At 37.8% G+C, this 24,243-nt stretch overlaps 1 protein-coding gene across 2 annotated transcripts in view; it reads left to right on the forward strand.

Moving 5' to 3' along the window:
• The window catches only part of nyap2a (neuronal tyrosine-phosphorylated phosphoinositide-3-kinase adaptor 2a), a 44,563-nt gene that overhangs the window by 10,771 nt on the left and 9,549 nt on the right, over nt 1–24,243 (forward strand). For both annotated transcript variants that reach the window (XM_079885001.1, XM_079885000.1), the window contains 2 exons: nt 6,388–6,695; nt 15,665–16,840. In XM_079885001.1, the coding sequence (XP_079741127.1) occupies nt 6,388–6,695; nt 15,665–16,840 (1,484 nt within the window). The remainder of the gene's footprint in view (nt 1–6,387; nt 6,696–15,664; nt 16,841–24,243) is intronic.

Here is a 24,243-nt window from a genome sequence, read left to right on the forward strand (position 1 = left end):
TTCTATAGATACACCTACGAATGTTTCTCTATAAGCAAACAATTATGTATACAAGTATGTATTATGAGTTTTTCTATACCATACTTCAATTAAGACAAGCAAACTTTCTTTGTTGTGGTCTTAAAACAGGTTGGTGAATCTCACAAAGAAATGTCCAGGTTATATTTCACCCTGAAAATAAGAAATTATTATACATTAATTAAATGTATTTTAGGATAATTAAGGTTTTTTTCCAATGTGACTTTATTTTCATAACATTAACAATTTTTATATCATTACTGTAATGAAGTAATGAAAATGTTCATTTTGTAAACTCAGAATAATAATAAAGGTAATGAATCCACTGGAGGCAAGTTGAACTGAACCCATTCTCAGGTTTATTTAACAAAACTTGATCAAAACAAATGCAAAATAAACAAAGACTTGACTTAAACTATTAACTAAACTTTAACAAACATAAAGGGCCCTATCTTACACCCGGCGCAGTGCAGCGCCAAGCGCGATGCAAGTGTTTTTTGCTAGTTTCAGTCCGACGCAGTTTTCATTTTCATGTCCTGCGCCACGTTGTTTAAATAGCAAATGCATTTGCGCCCATTTGTGCGCCCATGGGCGTGCTGGTCTGAAAACGTGGTGTGTTCAGGCGCATTGTTGGCGCGTTGCTATTTTGAGGCAAAATAAATAGACTGTGCCATTGACCAACTGAAACCTGGTCTAAAGTCAATGGCGCAATATTTTTTTTGTTATTTAATGAGCGCGTTAGTAATGTGCGCCTATAAGCGGGTCCACAACGCGCATACACTCTGCTTATTAAACACACAGGGATGCACAGCAGCACCAAATATTAAAATAAAAAGGATTACAATGTAAAAGATTATTATTGTGTACATAAAGATATGGTTTACCCGTAGATGGTCTGCTTGCGCACTTTTACCTCGTGCACGAGTAGTTCTGTTTGCGCTCTGGAGACGCGTTCGGTCTTTCCACTATCAAATTCTGTCATGTAAATAGCGAATCTGCCATGGCGCGAGCGCAACTGGCATTTAAAGGGAATGGGAGATGAGACTCTGATTGGTTTAACACACGTTATCCCAAAACAAACCCATTACTCATTAAGAGAACAGGGATAACCCTAGACCATACGCCTGGCGCGCCGACCATTTTTCCCGTTGTTAAACTAGCAAAAGTGGATTCGGACTAAGTGAACTTGCGCCCTGCGCTTTAGACCATGTGCTTAGATCGTTAAAATAGGGCCCAAAGTCACAAAACAGCAGATACAGAAACAAAGCTTGGCACCAGACAATGGGAATATGAGGGCTATATATATATATACACATCACTAATGACTTAAGACACACCTGAAAGCAATGAACAATGAGCCAATGACAAAACAGAAAAGAGAACCACACGACTAGAACAACCAATGAAAACATAACACATGAACTAATTAAGGGCAGACTTGACATGAACAAGAAACATGACTCCAGACGGCCAAACAAGACACAAAAAGTCGGAGTGGAATGGAGGGCCAGGCCCATGAAGAGGATGAAGAGGATGAGGCCGTGGAGCAGTGGTGAGTCTGGAGGATGGGGTGAAGGATTAAAAAAAAAATGGAAGATCAGGTGGTCGTGGTGAGGCCAGTGGAGATGGAAACCATCAGGGCAGTGCTGGTGGAGCAAGAACCTTGGCAAGTCCTTCTATCAGTGACATGGGGCATAGACAGTGGAATGGCCTCCATGGGCATGACATGGCAGGAAGAGAGTTCATAAGCGGTGGTCTGCCAGAAGCACTGTGGATAATGGGATGACTTCCGGGACCACCAGACTTGGACTTGGGACCACTGAACTAGACCTACTCTCCGCTCGCACTGACCTCAATTGTAGATCCATAACACTGGCGGTTAGTCTTGTCCATCCAGTGACGCTGTTGCTTGGGTACTATGACCACTAGCCTAATCTTCTACTAGTAATAGCCTATGGTCTTCATTGGCTGCCCTCAAACAACGTCTACTTTGACCTGCCCTAAAACACAATAGCATCGTGTTGTGTACATGTCGAGAAGACACAGTTTTGTGCTCTGGTGAGTAATTACAGTTGCAACATCTCATAATTTACGACACACTGAGTACCGTATCACCGAGAAACGTCCTGCGAAGTCGTCCTTATATAATTTAAAAATATATATATTTTTTTTATTTTGGGATAAATAATAACCTGGACATTTCTTGACAGTTGTTAGATTCATCATAGTAGTAGTAGTAGTAGTTGTTGTTGTGTGCGTGTGTGTGTGTGTGTGTGTGTGTGTACATGTATGCATCTTTACTGTATTGTAGAGGGACTGGGTGAACTGTCTAACACAGCTTTCCAGATATTAATGACAATTCATGTTCAATAAATTGCCTGGAAATAGTTTTGACATGGTTACCATAGCAGCAGCCAGAAGCCCTGAAAGCAATTTAGTGTCTAACCGCAGTCAATGGTATCGTCTACACTGTCATAAACAGTGTCCCTACGACCTGACGTAAACATCTTTGAGGAAACAATCTACAGACATCCTTAGATCAATAACAGTGGCATTAACATATCAGTGAAGGTCAGGAAAAGGTCACTTTGATGCATGATAGAAGGATGAGAGAGGAAAACAGTCATATTACTTTAGAGAGCTGTCTCTGGATGAAAAGACAAGACAAAAAAAGGTGAAAGGGGTGGAAAAGAAAGAGAGAGGCTGACAAAAATATTTTAAAATGACTCAAAGCATGCAAGGAAAAAATATTGCAGGATAAAGATTGAAGACAAGGATGAGAGGTTGATGTATTAGAGCAGGGCTGATGGGTGTGAACCGCTGGACAGGCAAAGACAGAAGTTTATTTACTGAGCTCTGATCAATACAGACAAACATAGCACAGTACTGCACACACACACACACACACACACAGCATACAGAGCGGCTTCAGGCATACCTGCTTCTCTCTGCGTCCATAGAGACTAGTTTGTGTTTGAAACAGAAAGAAACAAAACCGTCAATACTGTTAATAGATCAGATGCATGTATGTGTGTACAATATTTCACACATTTTCATCATATTTCGTGTTCATTGTAGCATGCAAAAATCAGTGCATCCTCTGTATCTACGTATACAGGCAAACTAGTCACTGCTAACTCTTTCCATTAAATCCATTAGCTTTAGAAATCCAAGCTTAACTGCTACTCTCATGACCTTTAACCCTTCACATACACACGTTTGATATTCTGTAATGGAAGAGACTTTCCATATAAATCTATCTATTGAATTATACTGAGTGAATGATATTTTATATCCCCTAACCCTACCCTTAATCCCTCACACAAACCTTTCAGCATTTTCATTAAGACGTTATTTATTATGTTTATTAAGCTATTTTTCATTAGCTGCTTCCCACAATTTAAGTGATTTCTGGTTTTACTACCTTGTGGGGAGATTTGCTCCACACAATCTTGGCGAAACCTCACACTCATATACGCACACAGACAAGCACCAAACAAGTCATTATAAACTAGCCTGGACCAACATACTGTAGGAGTTCATGCTGGTCTATGGTGTTGTCAGCAGGAATAGTAAGCACTATACAGTAGTGTGCTAATGTGAACATCCATCAGTGAGGTGATCGTGTCACCATAATGAGCTAGTCTACTGAAATGATGCAGCATATTTTTCTGATGATAAAAGAGGAATGTGTAGGCTTTTAAGACAGGGGGGTTTGAAGGACAACATACTTGTTTTTTTAGTCTCTTTCGGTAATACAAAATAGCAGACTAGTGTACTCTAGTATTAGTAGTACTCTAATATTATTTCAATTTAAAATAACCATCTACTATTTGAATATATCTGTAAAATGTAATTTATTCCTGTGATGTTAAAGCTGCATTTTCAGCATCATTACTCCAGTCTTCAGTGTCACATGATCCTTCAGAAATCATTAGGCAAAGCACATTTTTTTCTAAAGCACAGTTAAACGCCAGTGCTGATATGTTGATTTTCTGCTCAAGAAACATTTATTATTATTAATATCAATGTTGCAAATAGTTGTGCTGCTTCATATTTTTGTGGAAACCATGACACATTTTTTTAGCATTCTTTGCAAAGTTCAAAAGAACAGCATTTATTTGAAATCAAAATATTTAGTAATATTATAAAAGTCTGTACTGTCACTTAGGCATCCTTGCTGAATAAAACGTATTAATTAATTTAAAAAAAAAAACTTTTTGAGTGTGTAATAGTGGTGGACAAAGAAAAAAATTTGAAGGCGTGTTTGCTGGCGTATAGTCTTTCAACTAAAGCCTCAATTATTATTTTTTTTGCATTGCATTGCAATGTTAATTGTTTAATCACATTAATCGGCATAATCAGCATTTTAATGTAATGTGAAAAGAGATGCGGAAAAAAAAGGCATGACTACAAATGATTCGCCACTCAAGACGTGTGTGTGAAGTGTGACAACTGAAAGGGAGGGAAAAATTGCAGACTGTACAAGAAAGACAAGACAGATGCACTGCAAAAAAATGTTGCTGCCTTAAATTAAGTACAATCAACTTGGATGTTCAAGTCATGTCAACTTAAATTGCATTAAACTGACTTTAAAAAATGAGTTGATTCTTGTATAACTTATAAAATAAAGTAAAAAATTGCTTGACTTATTTTGATGAGTTAAAGCAATGTAAAAACATATGTTGTCATAACTTATTGACCATATAATTTTTTACTGTGTGACAACACATGAATGAAAAGATAGAGAAGGAGAGAGAGGATGTGGAGAGATGAGGGACGCTGGTGCAGTGAAGTTGGCAGACAGACTCTCAATCATTCTTTATGAGCCACCACAGCACCACACCCTCCCCTCTGATTACACACTCGCAGTGTGTGTGTGTGTGTGTGTGTGTGTGTGTGTGTGTGTGTGTGTGTGTGTGTGTGTGTGTGTGTGTGAGTGAGTGAATGGTTACTTAAAGACAACGTGAGTAAATCCTGTCTGCCCTTTAGTATGATTAGTTTTCCTCAGAGAGAGAGAGAGAAAATTTGAGAGACAGCAATTGAACTGACTGCCCCCTTTTCCCTCTCTCTCTCTCTCTCTCTCTCTCTCTCTCTCTCTCTCTCTCTCTCTCTCTCTCTCTCTCTCTCTCGCTCGCTCACACTCTTTCTCATGAACAGACAGATGAAAGTAACTCAATTTTTATGGGATATTCAGCGCAGAAATCATCTTAAAATCCAGCCAAATTGCTCTGAATTGGATTATGCAGAAATGACTTTTAGGCAAGATAGATTCATGAAGTTATGAGGGAACAGATAGATGGATGAAGTGAATTCGCCTTTCCTCAGTAACATTCTTACATTTAAAACGTGGAATATTTTGCCACATATGTATTGCTTAATGCGATAGGTAAGATTTTCTTATCTCTAGTGCTCACCAAGACTGCATTTATTTCATTAAAAATACAGTAAAGTCAGTAATATTGTGAAATGTTATTACGATATAAAATAACTGTTTTCTACTTTAATATATTTTAAAATGTAATTTATTCCTGTGATGACAAAGTTGAGTTTTCAACATCATTACTCCAGTCTTTAGTGTCACATGATCCTTCAAAAACCATTCTAATATGATGATTTGATGCTGAAAATAGATATGGCACTTTTTTATTTCAGGATTCTTTGATGAATGTTCAAAAGAACAAAATGTATTTAAAAATAGAAATCTTTTGTAACGTTATAAATGTGTTTATAGTCACTTTTGATCAATTTAATGTATCCTTGCTGAACAAAAGTTCATTTCTTTAAAGAAAACTTACCCCAAACTTTTGAACGGTGGTGTAGAAATGTATGTATATTGCATAGTATAGTATAGTATAGTATAGTATAGTATAGTATAGTATAGTATAGTATAGTATAGTATAGCATAGTATAGTATAGTATAGTATGGTATAGCGTAGCGTAGCGTAGCGTTGCGTAGCGTTGCGTAGCATAGCATAGTATAATACAAGTTCAGTTCAGGGTTTAATAGACCACAACACATAGCCTACATTCTCAATTTCATTTGCATGAGGATTTTTCAGGTCCTAAATCTCAACACCAATGCTCTGACCTGTACTATGTTCATGTTTGTTTGTGTGCTGTATTCTTTGTTCACATTAATGAATGTTGGATTAGTACAGAATACTAACATCTGTACTGGTGTTCGGTCGTTTTGAAGCAAGAAACAAAAACATTTTCTCTACTCTGGAACGGTGGTCTGATGGATGCTGAAATCCATCTAGGTTTCAGCAAGTATATGGGGTCAAAAGTTCATAGATGGGCGGAGCCATGGCTGGATGCAAATGTAATACTTTGTGAAATGCTAAAATAAATCCATTCTCTCTTCAGGATTGGTGAGGATGTGGCCCGTGCGACAGAAGGAGGGGGATACGCAGGCAAACACTTTCGTATGGGCTTCATGACGATGCCGGCCCCTCAGGACCGCGTTCCTCCTCCCTGCGGCCTGGGCTTCACCGTACGCTCACAGTCTCTGCACTCGGTGGGAGGGGGAGAGGAGGAGGGGAGTCCCACCTCACGAAAACAGCCCCCGCCCAAACCCAGACGAGATCCCAACACCAAACTCAGCACTTCCTCTGAGACGGTCAACACTGGGCTCAGCACGGGGAAGAGCGGGAAGGAAACAGACAAATGCGATGGTAAATATTTGTGTACATGTAATATGTTAAGGGCCAGATTTACTAACAGCTTGCACCAGCGCAAACCCTCGTTTGGCGTTAAAAATCTGCTGTCAGGATTTACTAAAGACTCACAGTGAAAAGGCGTGGACAGGGTTATTTTTGCGGCTGACCTTATTGCATATGCATTTGTAGGAGTTTCCCTTTCAGATGCAAAATGTATGGGAGGAGAGTATTGAAATGAATCACGCAAGGTGATTTACTAAGGTTTGCACTCGTCAATTTATTGGTATTTGGGCCAGTATTTACAGGCCAAAAAAAGCTATTTTTTTACCAGACACTAACTGGTAGATTTCCTGTGTTCTTTAATTGACATTCAGAATGTAAGTCATTCACGCGCAGAATTCCTCTCACGCTAATTTGCCCTGTTTAGTAAATCTGGCCCTAAAGTTTTTAGCTACTGTATATGCATGCTTGATTTTGCATTTGGAAATGTGTCCGAATGCAATTCATAATGCAATGCAAGTATGCCCCCCTCCCCCATCCTTTGGTACCTTTTTGTTGATTAGATCACTCTCCTGTCCTGTTCTCTCACTCTTTCTCCCTCTCAATTATATAAGCACATCGACCATATAAACATCACAGTAATACTGTGAAATATGACAATATAAAATGACATATTTAAGTTTTATTTGGTGAAATATTATTGTAATTTAAAATAACTTTTTTCTATTTTAATATATTTCTAAGTTTTATTTATTCCTGTGATGGCAATTATTCCTCATGATGATCCTTCAGAAACATTCTAATATGCTGATCTGTTGCTCAAAAATTGCTATGCTGCTTAATATTCTTATAATATAAGCACATCATCCATATAAACATCACAGTAAAAATGTGAAATATTATTGTGAATATTACAATTTAAAATCATTGTTTTCTATTTTAATATATATTTTCTATTTTAGTAATAAGTTTTATTATTGTGAAAGATGACTACAATCAACATGATTTTTTTCTTAACAAAAAAACATGCATTACAAGATTGAGAAAAGTTGCATCTTTATTCTTTCTCATCACTTCACTATTATATGCAAATCCCCTCTGTTCTGCCATCTCTTTCATGCATGCCTTATTCCCATGGATCATTACACATGCAGAGCTCCAGACACACACACACACACACACACACACACACACACACACCAAACCCTCTTCCTCTCTGCAGTCCACATCACACTGAAGAGATAGACTGGAAAGGTGGTACATATTTTATACTATGAACATATATGCATACAAACAAAGAAATGCACTGTACACCTACAGACAGTAAGGACGAAACAAAGAAATCATTCAACTTGTTAACAGCAGTAAAGGAAATCTTGTTTTTTGCTTTATGTCAAGCTTTGTTCTAGAAAAAAACAGGCACATTAGAAAAATAAAAATATATATAGTTTTATAGCCTAATCTGACAAGGTAAAATGTATATATTTGTATCAGATTTTACATGGAATTTTATAAAAGTGACAGTAAAGACTTTTACATTTGTTACCAAAAAGTATAGTTTAAATGCTGATCTTTTGAAGCTTCTATTCATCAAATTGTGGCTGCTGAAAATCCAGCTGTGCCATCACAGGAATAACTTATATTTTAGAAAACAATTATTTTAAATTGTAATATTTTACAATGTTGCTGTATACTGTTTTGATAATAAGAGACTTCACAGTGCACTTCAAAAGTGTATATACATATATATATATATATATATATATATATATATATATATATATATATATATATATATATGTGTGTGTGTGTGTGTATATTTTTTTGGTGTGTATATATTTGGTTATAAGTGCTCCTCTTAGTGTCAATGACAGTTACGGCAGAAAATAGCATTACCGAGGTGGCCGTCGAGTGGACTGACTTGCTTTGAGAAGGGCTTGATGCACACTTGTACACTGTAATGAGTCAGTGCAGTCTTTTTACATAACTGAAAATGGCTCTTAACATCACAGACACCTGTAATCTATCTTTCTAAGAACAAGTGACATCAACTCTTTCTCCTCCTCTGACTGGTCACCCTGAGCCAGCAAAACACTCTCATTGGTTGCTCGGCGGCTGCAGTGTCATATGAACAGGGGCAACCGTTGCCATGGGCAACAGTCCGGGCCTAAGTGTTTTACCGGCGGCGACAGCTTCAGACAGAATCAACCAAAACACAGATGATGGCTTTCATAAACAAGTTCACGGCTACAAGGTCGACAAGCCGGAGACTTGAGTCGTGATGCGCATACACACCACACACACAAAGATGAAGTGATATAATGTTCCACTGGTGGAACAAATCATGTATACATACACATAGTTCTATTGTAAGCTTATGCAGACAAAATTTTCACGCACACCCTTTAAACTAAATGTGCTGGTCTAGGCTGCTTTATATTATACAGTGAGCAAATGCCCCAACGGACTTTACTATTCCACACACACACTCATTTCCTCACACATTACCCTTCCCTTAACCCTTAACTTGATCTTAACTGATCTCACTCAGAGAGCTGAGCTTTCGAAGTGCTTTTCTTTCAAATTCAAAACAGAAGCACACATTACAACATACCTAACTCCACTCGAGCACTTGACCCCATTTTACAACGTTCAGAAACCTCATTTAGAGTGCATTAACCCTTAAAACATCAACCGGCTCTTTGCGGTGAAATTTGAAACGCAGCCAAACTCACTGTACTATATACAGCACATCATCCTTTTCAGTGTATTCAACCTCAAACATGTGCAGCCTCATTTTGTAGTTTACTAATATACACTACACTGTTTAAAAGTTTACAGTCAGAAAGAGCAAGTCTCTAATTCTCACTAAGGCTGCATTTATTTGATCAAAATATATAAATTACAAAATACGTTTTAAAATGCTATTCTTCCTGCGATGCAAAGCTGAATTTTTACTCCAGTCTTGTGTCACATGATCCTTCATAAATCATTCTAAAATGCTGATGAATATGATGATGACCTCTTTTTCGCAATACATTTGTTCTCTTTTCTGCTTTAATATCGTGCCCAGAGCACGCATTTAAATTCATATAGGATCATAATGTCTTGATATCCGAGTAATGATGTATACAGAAAGACAGAGTTAGTGTTTTTGAGTTTGACGCATTAGCTTGAGGCTCTGTGGTATTTCCACCACACTAAGGGCCAAAGATTATTCCTCCAGTGGAGCCTCAAAGCTCAACATCTCCCCTCCTTCTCTCCTCTCTCTCTCTCTCTCTCTCTCCCCTGAGCTCCCACACTACACTCCCCCCATCTCTCATCCCTCCTTTACTCTCGTGCCTTCATTTCCCACCCCACTTTGGCACCATTTCTTGTTTTGCTCATTACTATCCTGTCTTTTATCTCACTTGTTTATGTATTCCCTTTCTCATAGACCCGCCCTCTTTTCTACTTCCTGTTTAATTTCCAATTCATGCTATTGAAAATTCTCTCTCCATCTGTCTCTCCTTTTTCATGGTACAATGAAGGCATTAGATGATCAAACCAGGGTACTATATATATATATATATATATATATATATATATATATATATATATATATAATACTGATTGACTAACTCACTCATATCCAATGATATATACAAGGTATTTCATATACAATGGAATTACCATGTTAGATGTCAAAAAAACATGGTATAACCATGGTACATGTACTAAAAAAATGGTTATACATGGTACTCTACGTATATCTACGTATATCTATTATATACCTCTTTCCATATGATTCCTAATACAAAAAATACCATGGTTTTGCCATGATAGTATCAGATGGTAAAATCATTGTACTTTACCACAGTACTGAATGAATACCATATTCATATACATGGTATTTTTACATACAAGGAACTTCAATACAGTCATTAACATGGCATAACTATGTCCAAAAAACACAGTATTATAGAAAATTCTCTCTCCATCTGTCTTTCCTTTTTCTACTCAAACCATGGTACAATAATAGTAGATGGTAAAACCATGGTACTTTGATATATATCATAGTACTGATTGACTACCAAGCTGTACTTCAAAGTATACTATGGACTTACCATCCAAAAAACATGGTATAACGGTACATACAAAATAATTATTATTATTTTAGTAAAAATAATTCAGTACATCCAATTCTATCTCATTTCGTACCATGGTACAGTGATGGTATCAGATGGTAAAACCATGGAACTTTGATATCTACCATGGTATTATTTGATACACGTCCAAAAACATGGAAATGTAGTAGTAGTACCATATTTTTTAAAAAATTTGGTACTCTACATACCTCTGATTATATTCCTATTTCTTCCTCCATCAGATCCCTGTGAGCGTGAGCATGTGTGATGGCTTGCATGTGTATGTTAGTGAGTGTTATGCTGACCTAGTGTCAAGGGAACATGTATGTCCTATATATAGCTCTGATAGAGAGACAGAGCTAGTGACATACATGCAAAACCTTAATAAATCATAACCAGCGTCCTTTAAACAGCATCGTATTAAACTTAATGACATGTGGCATGTGGCGTCCCTATAGGCGTATATCTGTGATGCATATCTCATTGGCGAGACTATTTCACCTCTAATTTAGAGGGAAATCAATATAAGTGCATTATCGTACAAATACAAACACAGATAAACATCTATATTAAATCAGCGGTGTAATACTAGATAAGAGATGGGGCATTTGCTACATCCTCTGATGGGAATCAAACATCATGAGAAGGTTTCTGCTTCAAAGAGAGAGAGAGAGAGAGAGAGAGAGAGAGAGATGGATGTGCTGTGAGAGGAAGGTACAGCACGCACCTGCTGTCCTCGGGAACACAGTGCCCTATATTTTGTCGTGTCACAAACTCATTTATAACACACACACACAGAGGTTTCCATGTTTTATGGGGACTTTCCATAGACATAATGATTTGTATGCCGTCTGCAGCAGAGGGCATCGGCACCAACCATAAGAATTGAGACCTAATAATTTTCTAAACAACATCAGTACTATTTTTCCAAACATATTTTTATGTTTTAGTTAAAATATCACTACTAACCAAAAACAAATCTGAAACACTGTATCTTTAACTTCACACACTTTTTTTTACAGAGGCCTGCACATGTGGGGAAAAAAATTATATATCAGAAATATATACTCAATGTAAAAAATTATATTTCCATAAAACAAAGATTATTGGAATATGTCTTACAAGAAAATACTATTCAGTCTTTCTACTTCAAAATTTAATTCAATGTGTAACTTGCTGATTTGTAATTATTTGTGAAATGTACTAGTGTCACAGAAGAATGCTGACAGGTAAAATCCAAACAGAGTTTATTGAGAGACACACAGGATGTAAATAGGTGAGTAACTGAAAAGATGATCGATGTGGTGATCCTGGAAGGGAAATGACTGTTCTTATCTGTGACAGGATCACACAGGTAAGTATCCACAGGTTGGTATTCAGGGATGACCGACAAGACCAGACCACTTATGTGTATTTGGTGCTGGCTTTTATGGAGGAACTGATGAGGCTGATGGCAGACAGGTCTGGTGATTGTTGAGTGTGCACAGGTGGTAGCCAGAGAGGATTATGGGAAACATAGTTTGCTGAGGTGACTAGTCTGGTGAATGAGGATTGCGACAACTAGCAATTTATGAGTGAAGATTGTTTCAAAGGAAATCCTACACCAAATGTTTTTCAGTGTACATTGACCTACGTGACCATGTTTTATGAATTTGTTCCCTCATTTTAGTTAAATCTCACCAACCATTCAACTAAAATGAGGAGAAAAAATAAGTCGTTGGAACAAATTCTTAATTCACGACGGTGATAGCTTGTTTTTCCCCTGCATGTCGTGTGCAGGACTCCATAAATGTCCACCTCAGATAAAAATAAATAAATAAAAAACAATAACTGCGATTTTGTGTTTCTCAATATGACTATAATTCACAATTGCAAATTAATTTCTCATCATTACAATTTTGTATCTCAGAATTGCAATTAGATCTCTGACAGTCGTAACTTTATTACTCATATTTGTGACTCTGTCTCACAAAAAGTATATAATTAACTTACTTTCTTTTATTTAAAAAAAAAATCAAACAATTTATTTGCAACTTTTTTTATTTTTAATGTTTTTTATTTAAACTCTTTGCATTGCAATGATCACTATTGCTCGTGTTTTATTGAAAATTATTGAGTTCTGGATTTGCGCTTTGTCTTTGTAAATGGTTATCAGTGTGAACGCCCATTTAGGGTTAGGGTGCAGAAATTATAATCAACTAAATTTATACTTGACGAAGTATATGGGAGGTTTTTGCAAGGTGTACAAGTTTGTGTGTAAAATGGTTGAGAGAATGCGAGCCACTCTGTCCCCTTTCTGTCACTTCGGTGAGGTACTGTGATCTTTCTTTGAATGATAAGTTAAATCATTTTGTCATTCTTGCTGACTTTTCATCTGTGTATCACAGAGTTCATCCACAAAGCTGATATAAACCCCTGTCATGTCCTTTACATAACAAAAAGACATCCACACGCACACACACGCACAGGGATCCAGAGTCTCTAGAGAATGACGTAATTATAGCTTCAGCCAGCTTAATGGAAGATTAAAAATTAGCATACTTCCCATGCTGACCCATTAACTATTACTTGCGCTTGCTGTTGGCAAGAGACACACTTATAGACTCATATACAAACACACACACCGCCCTGCCATTGCTGGAAGAAACGGGTCAGTCAAGTTGCCCTTCACTGAGCCCAGCTGTGGTGATGTGGGGAGAAATGACAGAAAGATGGAGAATGAGCGAGTGAGTAAACAAGAGGGGGAGGGCGAAAGAGAAATTGAAACAGTTGCTTTCCACTGAGATGATAGTCAGGAAGAAATTCATTCATGAAGTTAAAATGACCTAGTTTTCTTCCTCACCGCCCTCCAGTGTAGGAAACTGCCTGTTTGATTATTCCATGAACTCCTCCCTCCACGTTCAGAAAGCAAAGCCTAGCATCTCTACAAGCTAACATCACCAGTTACTGGCAGTAGCACACGAGAGTGCCCTGCAAAGTGTACTGGCTATTCAGCATAGGGAATAGTGTACACTAATATATCCGTTCACATGTGGAGAGACAATTTATCATAGTCAAGACTACGCATACATATCATAAATAAATTGCCATTTGTCTGATTGTAGATTGTACATTTATCCTATCTATATTTATTTACACAAGTATATTTTGTCATTAGAGCCTAAAAATTGAACTTCTGCAGATATCTCCTAGTCAGTGTGCAGGAAGCAGTGAATAGTGCTTGGGAGCCTGTGAATCAGAACACAGATGCACACACACCGAGCACGGCCTGCTTCTTTCGTTTCTCAGCACTGGTAGCTCAACTGTGTATAATTAATCCTGTCTCAAGCAGAGTGTTAAACTCTATTCTCACTAAAAAGTCCTTGGAGAAGCCTATTAACTCAGTTCGTAACCACACACATTCAAGATTAGTGACTGTACTGAGAGGGCAGTCGTGGGATGTGGTGCGAGCAGAAAGAAGCATCAAAAACCATCACATGCACAATAGAATAGTAATGGCCCTGTGCAGCCCCATACGGCTTTGGGGGATAGCACTGACATTAAAACTAATACACGCTGACTTTGCTACCCTTTTGCTAAGCCATGGCCACAATGACACTCTGTTAACACCTTATTACTATACTGCAGTACTTTACTTTTATGCTTCTGCTACGTTATATTAGTTATATCAAAAAAAGAATGATGCACCTCTTGATGGAAATAAATGTGATGTTATTTACATCAAGAGGTACATCAATTTTTGATCAAGATCAATGCAAGAGTCAAGCACTCTGTAAAGTCTACTCCAGCACATCCCAAATACTTTCAATGAATTTAAGGTCTGGACTCAGAGGTGCCAATTCATGTGTGTAACATTTAACATGCTAGAAACATTATAATCACTGCAATAATGATCCAATCATAGATTCTTAAAGGGGTGGTCGATTATGATTTCACTTTTTTAACTTTATAGTTAGTGTGTAATGTTGCTGTTTGAGCATAAACAACATCTGCAAAGTTACGATGCCCAAAGATCAAAGCAAAGGGAGAGACTTTCTTTTACAGAAATCGCTTTTTAAGGACTACAACAATATATATATATATGGTGATATCACCAACCCTAAAATTTCCATAAACCCTGCTCTTGGGAACACGCAAGCAACAAAGGGGGTGAGGCCATGTTGTGAAGAGGAAGAGTTGTTGTAGTAGACCACATTTGGGAGTCTGCTCAAGCTCTCGCATTCCTCTTTTCACATTTATTGCAATACAGTACGTAACAAAAATGCAATAGCATGTTGTAAAAGCAAGATGACAACATGAGTTATAACCGTAATTAAACTAAACCTTACCTGTTCTATCTTCATGCCGCATGCTCTCTGGCTTTGTATGCATCTTACAACAGTTCCCACACAAGCGAAATATAGATTATCATGACAGAATATGCTAATCAATGACTTGAAGATAGTTAACTCCACATCAGCTAGCTACATAAATTCATCAACTAACCATTCAGAAATGTGCGTTAGGTAATCGGGGCTGATAGCACGACCCCTTGAAGCTCCGCCCTCTTCTTGAAAGGGGGCCGGGAGCAGCAGCTCATTTGCATTTAAAGTGACACACGCCAAAACGGTGTGTCTTTGCTCACCCTCAAAAAGTGACAATTTTAACATGCTATAAAAAATTATCTGTGGGGTGTTTTGAGCTAGAACTTCCCATACACACTCTGGGGACATCAGAGACTTATTTTACATCTTGTAGAAAGGGGCATTATGGGACATATAGGATATATTTAAATCGACTTTTTTTTTAGAATGTAAACAAATTTTCTGTGAAATGCTAAATCCATATTTCTAAACATTTCCGTTCTCTTGCCCACAGCATCTAAATCCCGCCCCTGCAGTGAGGAGTACCGTCGCATGCCTCCGCCAAAACCCAAACGCAACCCCAACACGCAGCTCAGCACATCCTTTGACGAGTCTTACATTCAAAACCACTGCAGCAAAGTTAAGTCTGCCTCTCTGCCGCGACAACACAAAAAGAAGTCGGCGTCTCAGAATCAAAGCCCCGCCCCTGCCACTGACGATGAGGCGGAGCCTGTTTATATAGAGATGGTGGGGAATATCTTACGGGACTTCAGTCGAATTGCCGGAGCTAATGGCGATGAAGAGGATGACCAAGGTGAAAGTGTGTATGAGGAGATGAAATATCCTGCTTATGACGATTTGCCTTCATCCTTAGACCACGGCCAGTCACGATGGGAGCAGTGTCCCACTCCTTTGGTGCCGGAGGTAGAACTTACACGACCCACCACTCCACGTGGTTCACTCTGTGACATTCCCGCCCCATTCCCGAATCTGCTTTCCCACCGCCCTCCTCTACTAGTGTTCCCACCTGCACCAGCCCAGTGTTCCCCCAACTCTGACGAATCTCCTCTTACTCCTCTGGATGTCACCAAACTGCCCGTGTTGGACAACGTCGGATATGTCAAACCTGGTGCGTCCCCAACTAGCGCTGACCCTGGACCACAGCTGGAGGCTCAGCAGGTGTCTGGTAAACACCACCACCACCACCATCATCATCATAAGAAGAAGTCAGCAGAGACTAAGGAGCAACAAACAATCACAGCATCAGGACGGTCCTCCGCTCCACCCCTGACATCTACGCTGTACAAAAGCGGTGGGTCATCCGCGGCACATGGGTACCCCCGGAGCCACTCCGCCTGCCCGTCCCCCGTCAGTATGGGTCGTGCGTTAACGCCACTCACCCTGAAGCGCCCCCCGCCGTACGATGCCCTCATGACCGGGACGATTCCTCGCAGCGCTTCCGGAGTTGCACACGGATCACGTGAAAGCGGGCGGCTCTCGAATTCCTCTAGTGTGCACGGGGGCTCCATGCAAAATGTCTCCACTGCTTCGGGTTCAAGCTCAGGGTCGGGAGGTCGAGGCTGTCGTACACCAACCAGTCCTCTGGATGAGCTCAGCAACTTGTTCTCTTCCGGACGCAACATGCTGAAGAAAGGTTCTGGAAGCCGTAAGAACAAAGACTCAGCAGATGGTGAGTGAAAATGTTATAAATGCTCTAAATGTGTTACCAAAAACAAAACAAAACAAAAAACGTATTTAATGCTCATCAAGGCTGCATTTATTTGATCAAAAAATACAGTAAAAACAATGATATTCTGAATAATTATTGATATTTAAAATAACAGTTTTCAATTTTAATGTGTTTTAAAATGTAATTTATTCCTGTGATGGTTTAGCATCATTAGTCCAGTCTTCAGTGTCACATGATCCTTCAGAAATCATTCTAATATGATGATTTGATGCTCAAGAAACATTTCTTATTATTATCAATGATTAAAACAGTTGTACTGCTTCATATTTTTGTGAAAAACATGATACATTTCTCTTTTTTTTAAAATATACAATTTATTAAACAGAAATTTGTATTAAATGGAAAACTTTTGTAACATTATAGATGTCTTTAATGTCAAAAACTAAAAATAAATATGCAACTTTTATATGTCTCAATTGAAATTTAAATATTGAAGCATGTTAGCAGGAGAAGTTTACCAGCTGGGTAATATTAATTAGATAATAAATTAATTTATACACAATATATTGGTAGCATAGTGGTTACTGAGATTTTTGAATTGGTTGATATTAGAAACAGTATAATAGGATAGATTTAATTGTGCATTTCCCCCAACTTTTACATATTTTTATTACACCTTACTTGTAAAGATGATAACCACAATGAATAATTTCAACTTCTCCCTCCTTTTCTTTAAAAAAAACTATGAATCTGGGTTACAGTGAGACACTTACAATGGAGGTAAATGAGCTGTCGAATTGAGCTTAACTTGTATTGAACCCAGAATATTAATAATTCAATAATTGTCAGCTTATTAACATCAGCCAGAATTTTTATAGAAGTGTATCCCCAGTAGAAAATAAGCAACCAAGAAAAGTACTAAAGCCTTTAATTAATTAGATCCACACATTTTAAACCCAGTGAATACTGAAATTGTTAGGGTTAACTGTGAGATATCTGGAGGCGATTGGCCATATCAGTAACAACTTCAAAGTGAGGGATGTTGTCTCATAGAGCAAAGCCTGATTGGGTTTAAAGAGCGTGTGTAATCGTCTTGAGAGCTGCAGCTAAGGACTTTTTTCCAGACTGTTATTTATTCCCGTGTGTGGAGGAGAGATGGCTTTCATGTCCTATTTCCACAGTCCACTTCCATCACCCCAGGTGTGTCTGTGTGTTTGAGCTCGTTCGGAGATTAAAAATTGAGCGATCAACCTACGCACAGACTACTGAACATGCTTATAGTGCACAGGACAGAGAGAGCGAGAAAATGACCCAGATTCTTCCATACCGAACTGAGGCTCTTCAAATCAAGCTCACAGTTGATTGCGAAGGTCGGCGGATTGTTGCGTTGCAAGTGCGTTGAATGGCTTTCTCATGAGCCTTTCAAATCATGATTAAATGAATTCTGAAAAAAACACTTTGACAGATTAACGAGTCAAAGCTATCATGTTGAACCCTCAACACATGCACACAAATACACTCACACATTTACAATTTCATGTCATAAATAGTCAAACCTTGCTTCAATGTAAGTATACACTGCACAGGTACACAAAAAACACACATACACACACTGAAGCTGGTCAGTCTGTCCATCACAGTCAATTTTCCGCTATACCCAGTCCAGCAGAGAGACACAAACGCACACAGGCACCTCCTGTCAGTATGTCTTCCACGGATCTGTGACTTGGGCTTCGTGCCTGACAGAGTGTGGAGGTGTGTGAGATTAGCAGGCTGCCGGCATTAGTATGTGCATGTGTGTTTGCCTGACACAGAGAGAGAAAAAACAGAGAGATAGTGAAGAATCTGTCACTGTGATCCAAAACACACCAGTATCTATTCACAGCTCAACATCACTCTGCTATCATGCTATGTGGGATCATGATCAGAGTTCACTCATCCATTTCTGATACGTTCAGATTCAGTCAAAATCCTTGCAGATGTCCTAGCTTGAAACTTTGAATATATATTTTATTATTTTAGTCTCTTAAGCTCACCAAGGCTGCATTTATTCTATACATTAAAGACAATAATATTGTGAAATATTACAACTTAAAAGAAGTGTTTTCTATTTTAATATATTTTCAAATATAATGTATTCCTGTGATGGTGAAGCTGAATTTTCAGCATCATTACTCCAGTCTTCAGTGTCACATGATCCTTCAGAAATCATGCGATTAGTGCTCAAAAAACATCTCTTATTATTTTTGCTGAAACCATGATACATTTTTTTAGGATTCTTGGATGATAAAGAGTTGAAAAGAACAGCATTTAACTAGAAATAACATTATAAACAATCTAAAGTGTTCTTGCTGAATGAAATTTCTTTAAAATAAATATTTATTATCTGTTTTTAATCTGATTTAGAGATATTTTCAGGAGCCAGCTATTTATTTTAATTTAAAAAACCCTGAAAACCCAGGTTTGTAAAGAAAAATATTATCCATTGATTGAATAGGCCTTCTTTCTTCAAATCTACAGATCTCATATCAAAAGCTGCCGAGTCAGTCTTAAACTTCACGCTTGGGCTGTGATTGGCATTTTCAGAAATACCCATTTAGAGATAAAACAATCATAGACAGAGCTCTTCCTGTCCAGGCCAGTTATCCTGGTCCAAATCCTGTTAGGGAACTCTACTACAACTCAGCATGACACCATTCGGCGCCAGAAAAGCATACGGAGTCTGAACCTGTGCCAGTGTCGAGTGGCACGCGATAGAGTTTGTGCATTCATCTGCCTTAAGGATCAGTCTAATTTAAATGTCATATGAGTTTGTTTTCATTATGCCCTACAGTGCCCATAAATAGCTCTAAATATGCCGTAAAAGACAGCAATCTACTGTTATGTCTTAATGTATGCAGCTGTATTTAAATTCAATAGTGCTTTCCCTGCAGCAATGAATAGCTTAATAGTTTCTAAAATGTAAGTGTCTGAGTAACTTCACATAGTCTAAGGTTACATTAGCATATACTAATAATGATCCCACGCATTTAATATATTTCCTCATCATTATAGCTCTGAGGTTGGCATACATTATCATAATTTAGAGGCATAGAAGTGCTTACATTGGGCCCACAATGGCAGATCAGGTTCGCAGTCAGGCTGAAAACAGTCCATATGATTGAGAAGAAATTCTGATCAGGATCTTCCAAGAATGTGCCATTAAACAGCGACAAACTGGCTCCAGTGCAACAAAATACTGACATACATAGTATTATAGTTTCCATTATGAAAATTTAATTCTGGCAGTTTCAGAGCTCTTTTAAGACATCACTTTTTTCTATTCCTTCTATTCTGCCTCTATGGCATCATGGATTCTGTCACTTCCATATATTCTATATGACATCATTATACTGTCCTGAATAAGGTATTTTACATAAAAGATGTTTATATATAGTCCACAAGACAAAAAATAGCAGAATTTCTAAAAAATGAGCCTTTTCAAAAGTTTATGTACCCTCAATTCTTAATAGTGTGTGTCGTTACCTGGATGATCCACGACTGTTTTTGTGTTTTGTGATGGTTGCTCTTGAGTCCCTTGCTTGTCCTGAGCAGTTAAGCCCAATGTTCTTCAGAAAATTCCTTCAGGTCCCGAAAATTCTTCAGTTTTCCAGCATCTTTTGCATATTTGAACCCTTTCCATCAGTGACTGTATGATTTTGAGATCCATCTTTACACAATGAGGACAATTGAGGGACACAAACACAACTATTAAAAATATATTCAAATATGCAAAAGATACTGGAAAACTGATGATTTTGCAGGACCTGCTCCATTAGTCTACATTTAGCGGAGGGAATTTTAGGTGTGTGTTGGCAGGACTCTGTTCTTGTCAGTGTTCGCAGGGTCAGATTGTTCTACAAGGCTCCTCAGCTAACAGCAGCCAACATAGAAACATGTTCACCTCATCCAGTTAGAGTGAAATACCATGCCAAATACCTTTTGGCACCTTTTGGCACCTGAAGGATTTTTCTGAAGAACATTGGGCAGTTTAACTGCTAAGGAAAAACAAGGGACTTTTCGTAATATCGACTTTATATCTCATAATGTGACTTTATATCTTGCAATGGGACTTTTTATCTCACTTTTGGAACTTTATATCTCACAGTGTGACTTTATGTCTTCTGTTTCTCCCCACCTCTGGTCCTAATTGCAACAAATGCCTTATCAAAGCTAATCTGACTTCTGAGCTGTAATGCTGCCTGAATCATAATCATATGCTGTTTGTTCGTTGGCCAGAAGAGAACTTCCAGTTCCAGCTTCCAGTAAGATTTTGTTTGGGCGCAGTACCAAAGTTTTTCATTAGGTGACAAACAGACTCCATTACTGCCCATATACGGGCGCCTCCATTTCCATATGTGGTTTGAGTGATCTGAACCATATATTTCCACAATTTTCATACAATTTATGAAGTAGACATCCTATGCAGAAGTAGTATGGGAAGTCTGGCAGATTTTGATATGAATTCAACCTCTAATAAACACATCAAAAGAACACGTATGTGTGTTATAGTTCGCTGTCACATCAGAAATGGTGAATCTATTTATTTTTTTCTTTATATTTAAAACATTTTCTGACCTTTTTTTCTAAAAAAAATTTAATGGATGTTATCTTTTAATCTTTAACAATATTATTGATCTGCCTGCATTTGACACCATTTTACAAGAACTGACCTGGGGTGCGTTTCCCAAAACCATAGTTGCTAACCTGTTAGCAACTTAGTTGGTTGGCAATGGGAAATTGCATTGCAACCAACAAAGTTGCTAACTTAGTTAGCTGTACAGCCGAAACAAACGTTGCTGCATTATTTTCCTGCCATCACTGTAAAGCTCCTTTGAAAAAATCTATATTGTAAAAAGGGCTACATAAATAAAGGTGACTTGACTTAAGCTAAAAACGCACCTTAGTTGTAATTCTAAACAAATGATTGATAAAGTGTGTCTTAACCTAAGAGGTTTGGTGCAGTCGGCTGCTGATCTTTAGATTCCTAAACAGGACCTTGGAGATAAACTACAACCTGTCTCTTGTTTGGCTCTCTCCTGCTTTGCCTTTTAGCCTTGTTTCAGTGGTGTTGTTTATGTCCATTACCTCTGAGTGCCAAAAGGTATTTGGCATGGTATTTCACTCTAACTGGATGAGGTGAACATGTTTCTATGTTGGCTGCTGTTAGCTGAGGAGCCTTGTAGAACAATCTGACCCTGCGAACACTGACAAGAACAGAGTCCTGCCAACACACACCTAAAATTCCCTCCGCTAATGGACTCACATTCACACACACATATGGACAGATGAGTGTTTAAGCTGACTATATCCAGGGACTGACCGTGTGCATGTTAATAAGTAAATATGATAAATTTGTCGCAGTCTTAGCATTAGCGCCCAACGCTAATGACAGTGGACACTAATTAAATGTAGACTAATGGAGCAGGACACCACAGACTAATGGGATTTCAACAGACGTGGCCAGACAACAGAGCGTGTGTGTGTGTGTGTGTGTGTGTGTGTGTGTGTGTGTGTGTGTGTGTGTGTGTGTGTGTGTGTGTTTCAAGAGAGATAAAGTATGGTAAATAAGGTTTTTGAGGAGCAATATGAGTCCATAATGGAAAAAAAACTATACCAATGTCAGAGGATAGCAGGGACACTCTCAGTTTCTTTTATGAAAAAAACTATTCACTATATTGTACGGTATGTTTCTGATTCAATAAAAATAATCGGCTCATAAGAGTCATTCGTTCAGGACTGTTCCGTGCTGTAAATTCAGTAACGGAAAATGCAAGTATGAGAACTGTTAAAAGAATGTCAATTGGTTTCTAGTATTTTTTTAATGGAACTGGTTTAATCATAAAAAAAAAAAATTATAAAAAAAAAGAAATGGAAAAAACAAATAACTGCTACTTTTTATCTCACAATTTTTTCTTGCAATCACAAGTTGATATTTATAAATCTCAGAATTGCAAGAAATAAAGTCAGATTGCGAGTAAGAATTGTGAGTTATAAACTCGGAAGCGTGAAATATAAACTTGATGAGGGGGGAAAAAATCTGAATTGAGAGATTCTGTATTATATGGAACATTTTGCAGCCCTAGTTGCAATGCTGCATGAACTGAAATAAACTGAAGTAGCTCATGACTTTTATTAGCATAAGGCTTAAGTCATTAAACACACACACACACACACACTGATGACATAGTCTGATGTCACCTTTAATTCATACGCCCATAAGTGTCAGACGATATAGCTAAGCACACATCTATATGGACGATACAGATACGCATTCAGATACTCTTGCCAGCTGAAATAATTGAAAAGCTTTCATCTGTTAGTAAAGCAATTTCCCTAATGTCTTCAGAGCCAGTGAAAGACGTGATGAATGTGACTGCTAATGGATCCCCTGTGAGGAGAGAGAGATTAAGAAAGAAATGCAATGGAAAATACAAAGAAAAAGGGATTGATTGTATGAAAGAGTGACAAAATAAAGAGATGTCAAGTTTAAGCATGTGTAATGTGTAAAACATATTTTCTCTTCATTTACAATATTCATCGAATACTAAAAATGTTCATTACACAAGCAACTTTGTAAACGGAATTGAATACTAGCGTACTAGCATGTTCATAATAAACTATAGAGTGCTGCAGTGATGACATATGTAGGCCAGCCCAGAAGTTAGTACCCTGGTACCCTTGGCTTTTCCATTTGCTTGTGGATTATTGGATTGTAGTCTATAAACAAACTGCATTGTGATCACATGACTTTGACGTCATGTTCGCCGTGATGACGTTTAATGTCCCTGACCACCTCTGTAGCCCCAATTAGCCATTAGCAATAGTTTTTTCAAAACAAGTTAAAGCTTTATAAAGTCTCAAGTAAGTATTACTGATGTATTTTATGTCATAGATATAAAACATGAAAATATCTTGAGCTTGTGTTCACCACAGATCTTATTTCAGGAATTTAACTAAAAATTAAATTATTTAACTATTACTATTTCAGGAATTTAACTTTTCATGTTTGATATAGCAAATCATGTAGTAATTTTATATATATTATATATTTAATATACATTTTTGTGATCGAATAAAATATAAAAAAAGAACATTTTAAAAAATTATTAAATATAATTTCAGGTGTATCACATTGGATATGGAAGTGCATTACATTGTGGGAGAGTATACCAAGTTTGCTCTGCATGCAGAAATTCTGCACACTTTCCACTGTATACATTCTACTTACTGCAAAAATAGTAATAGCACAAGTTATTTTGGCCCACCTAGCGGTAATATGCGTGTACTGCAGCACTGGTACAAAACAAAGCACCTATTCATGAAACCGCAATCATTCTCATAAATGTCAAGGCACATAGACT

The sequence above is a fragment of the Squalius cephalus genome, assembly GCF_949319135.1.
Source record: "Squalius cephalus genome assembly, chromosome: 11".
NCBI lineage: Eukaryota > Metazoa > Chordata > Actinopteri > Cypriniformes > Leuciscidae > Squalius > Squalius cephalus.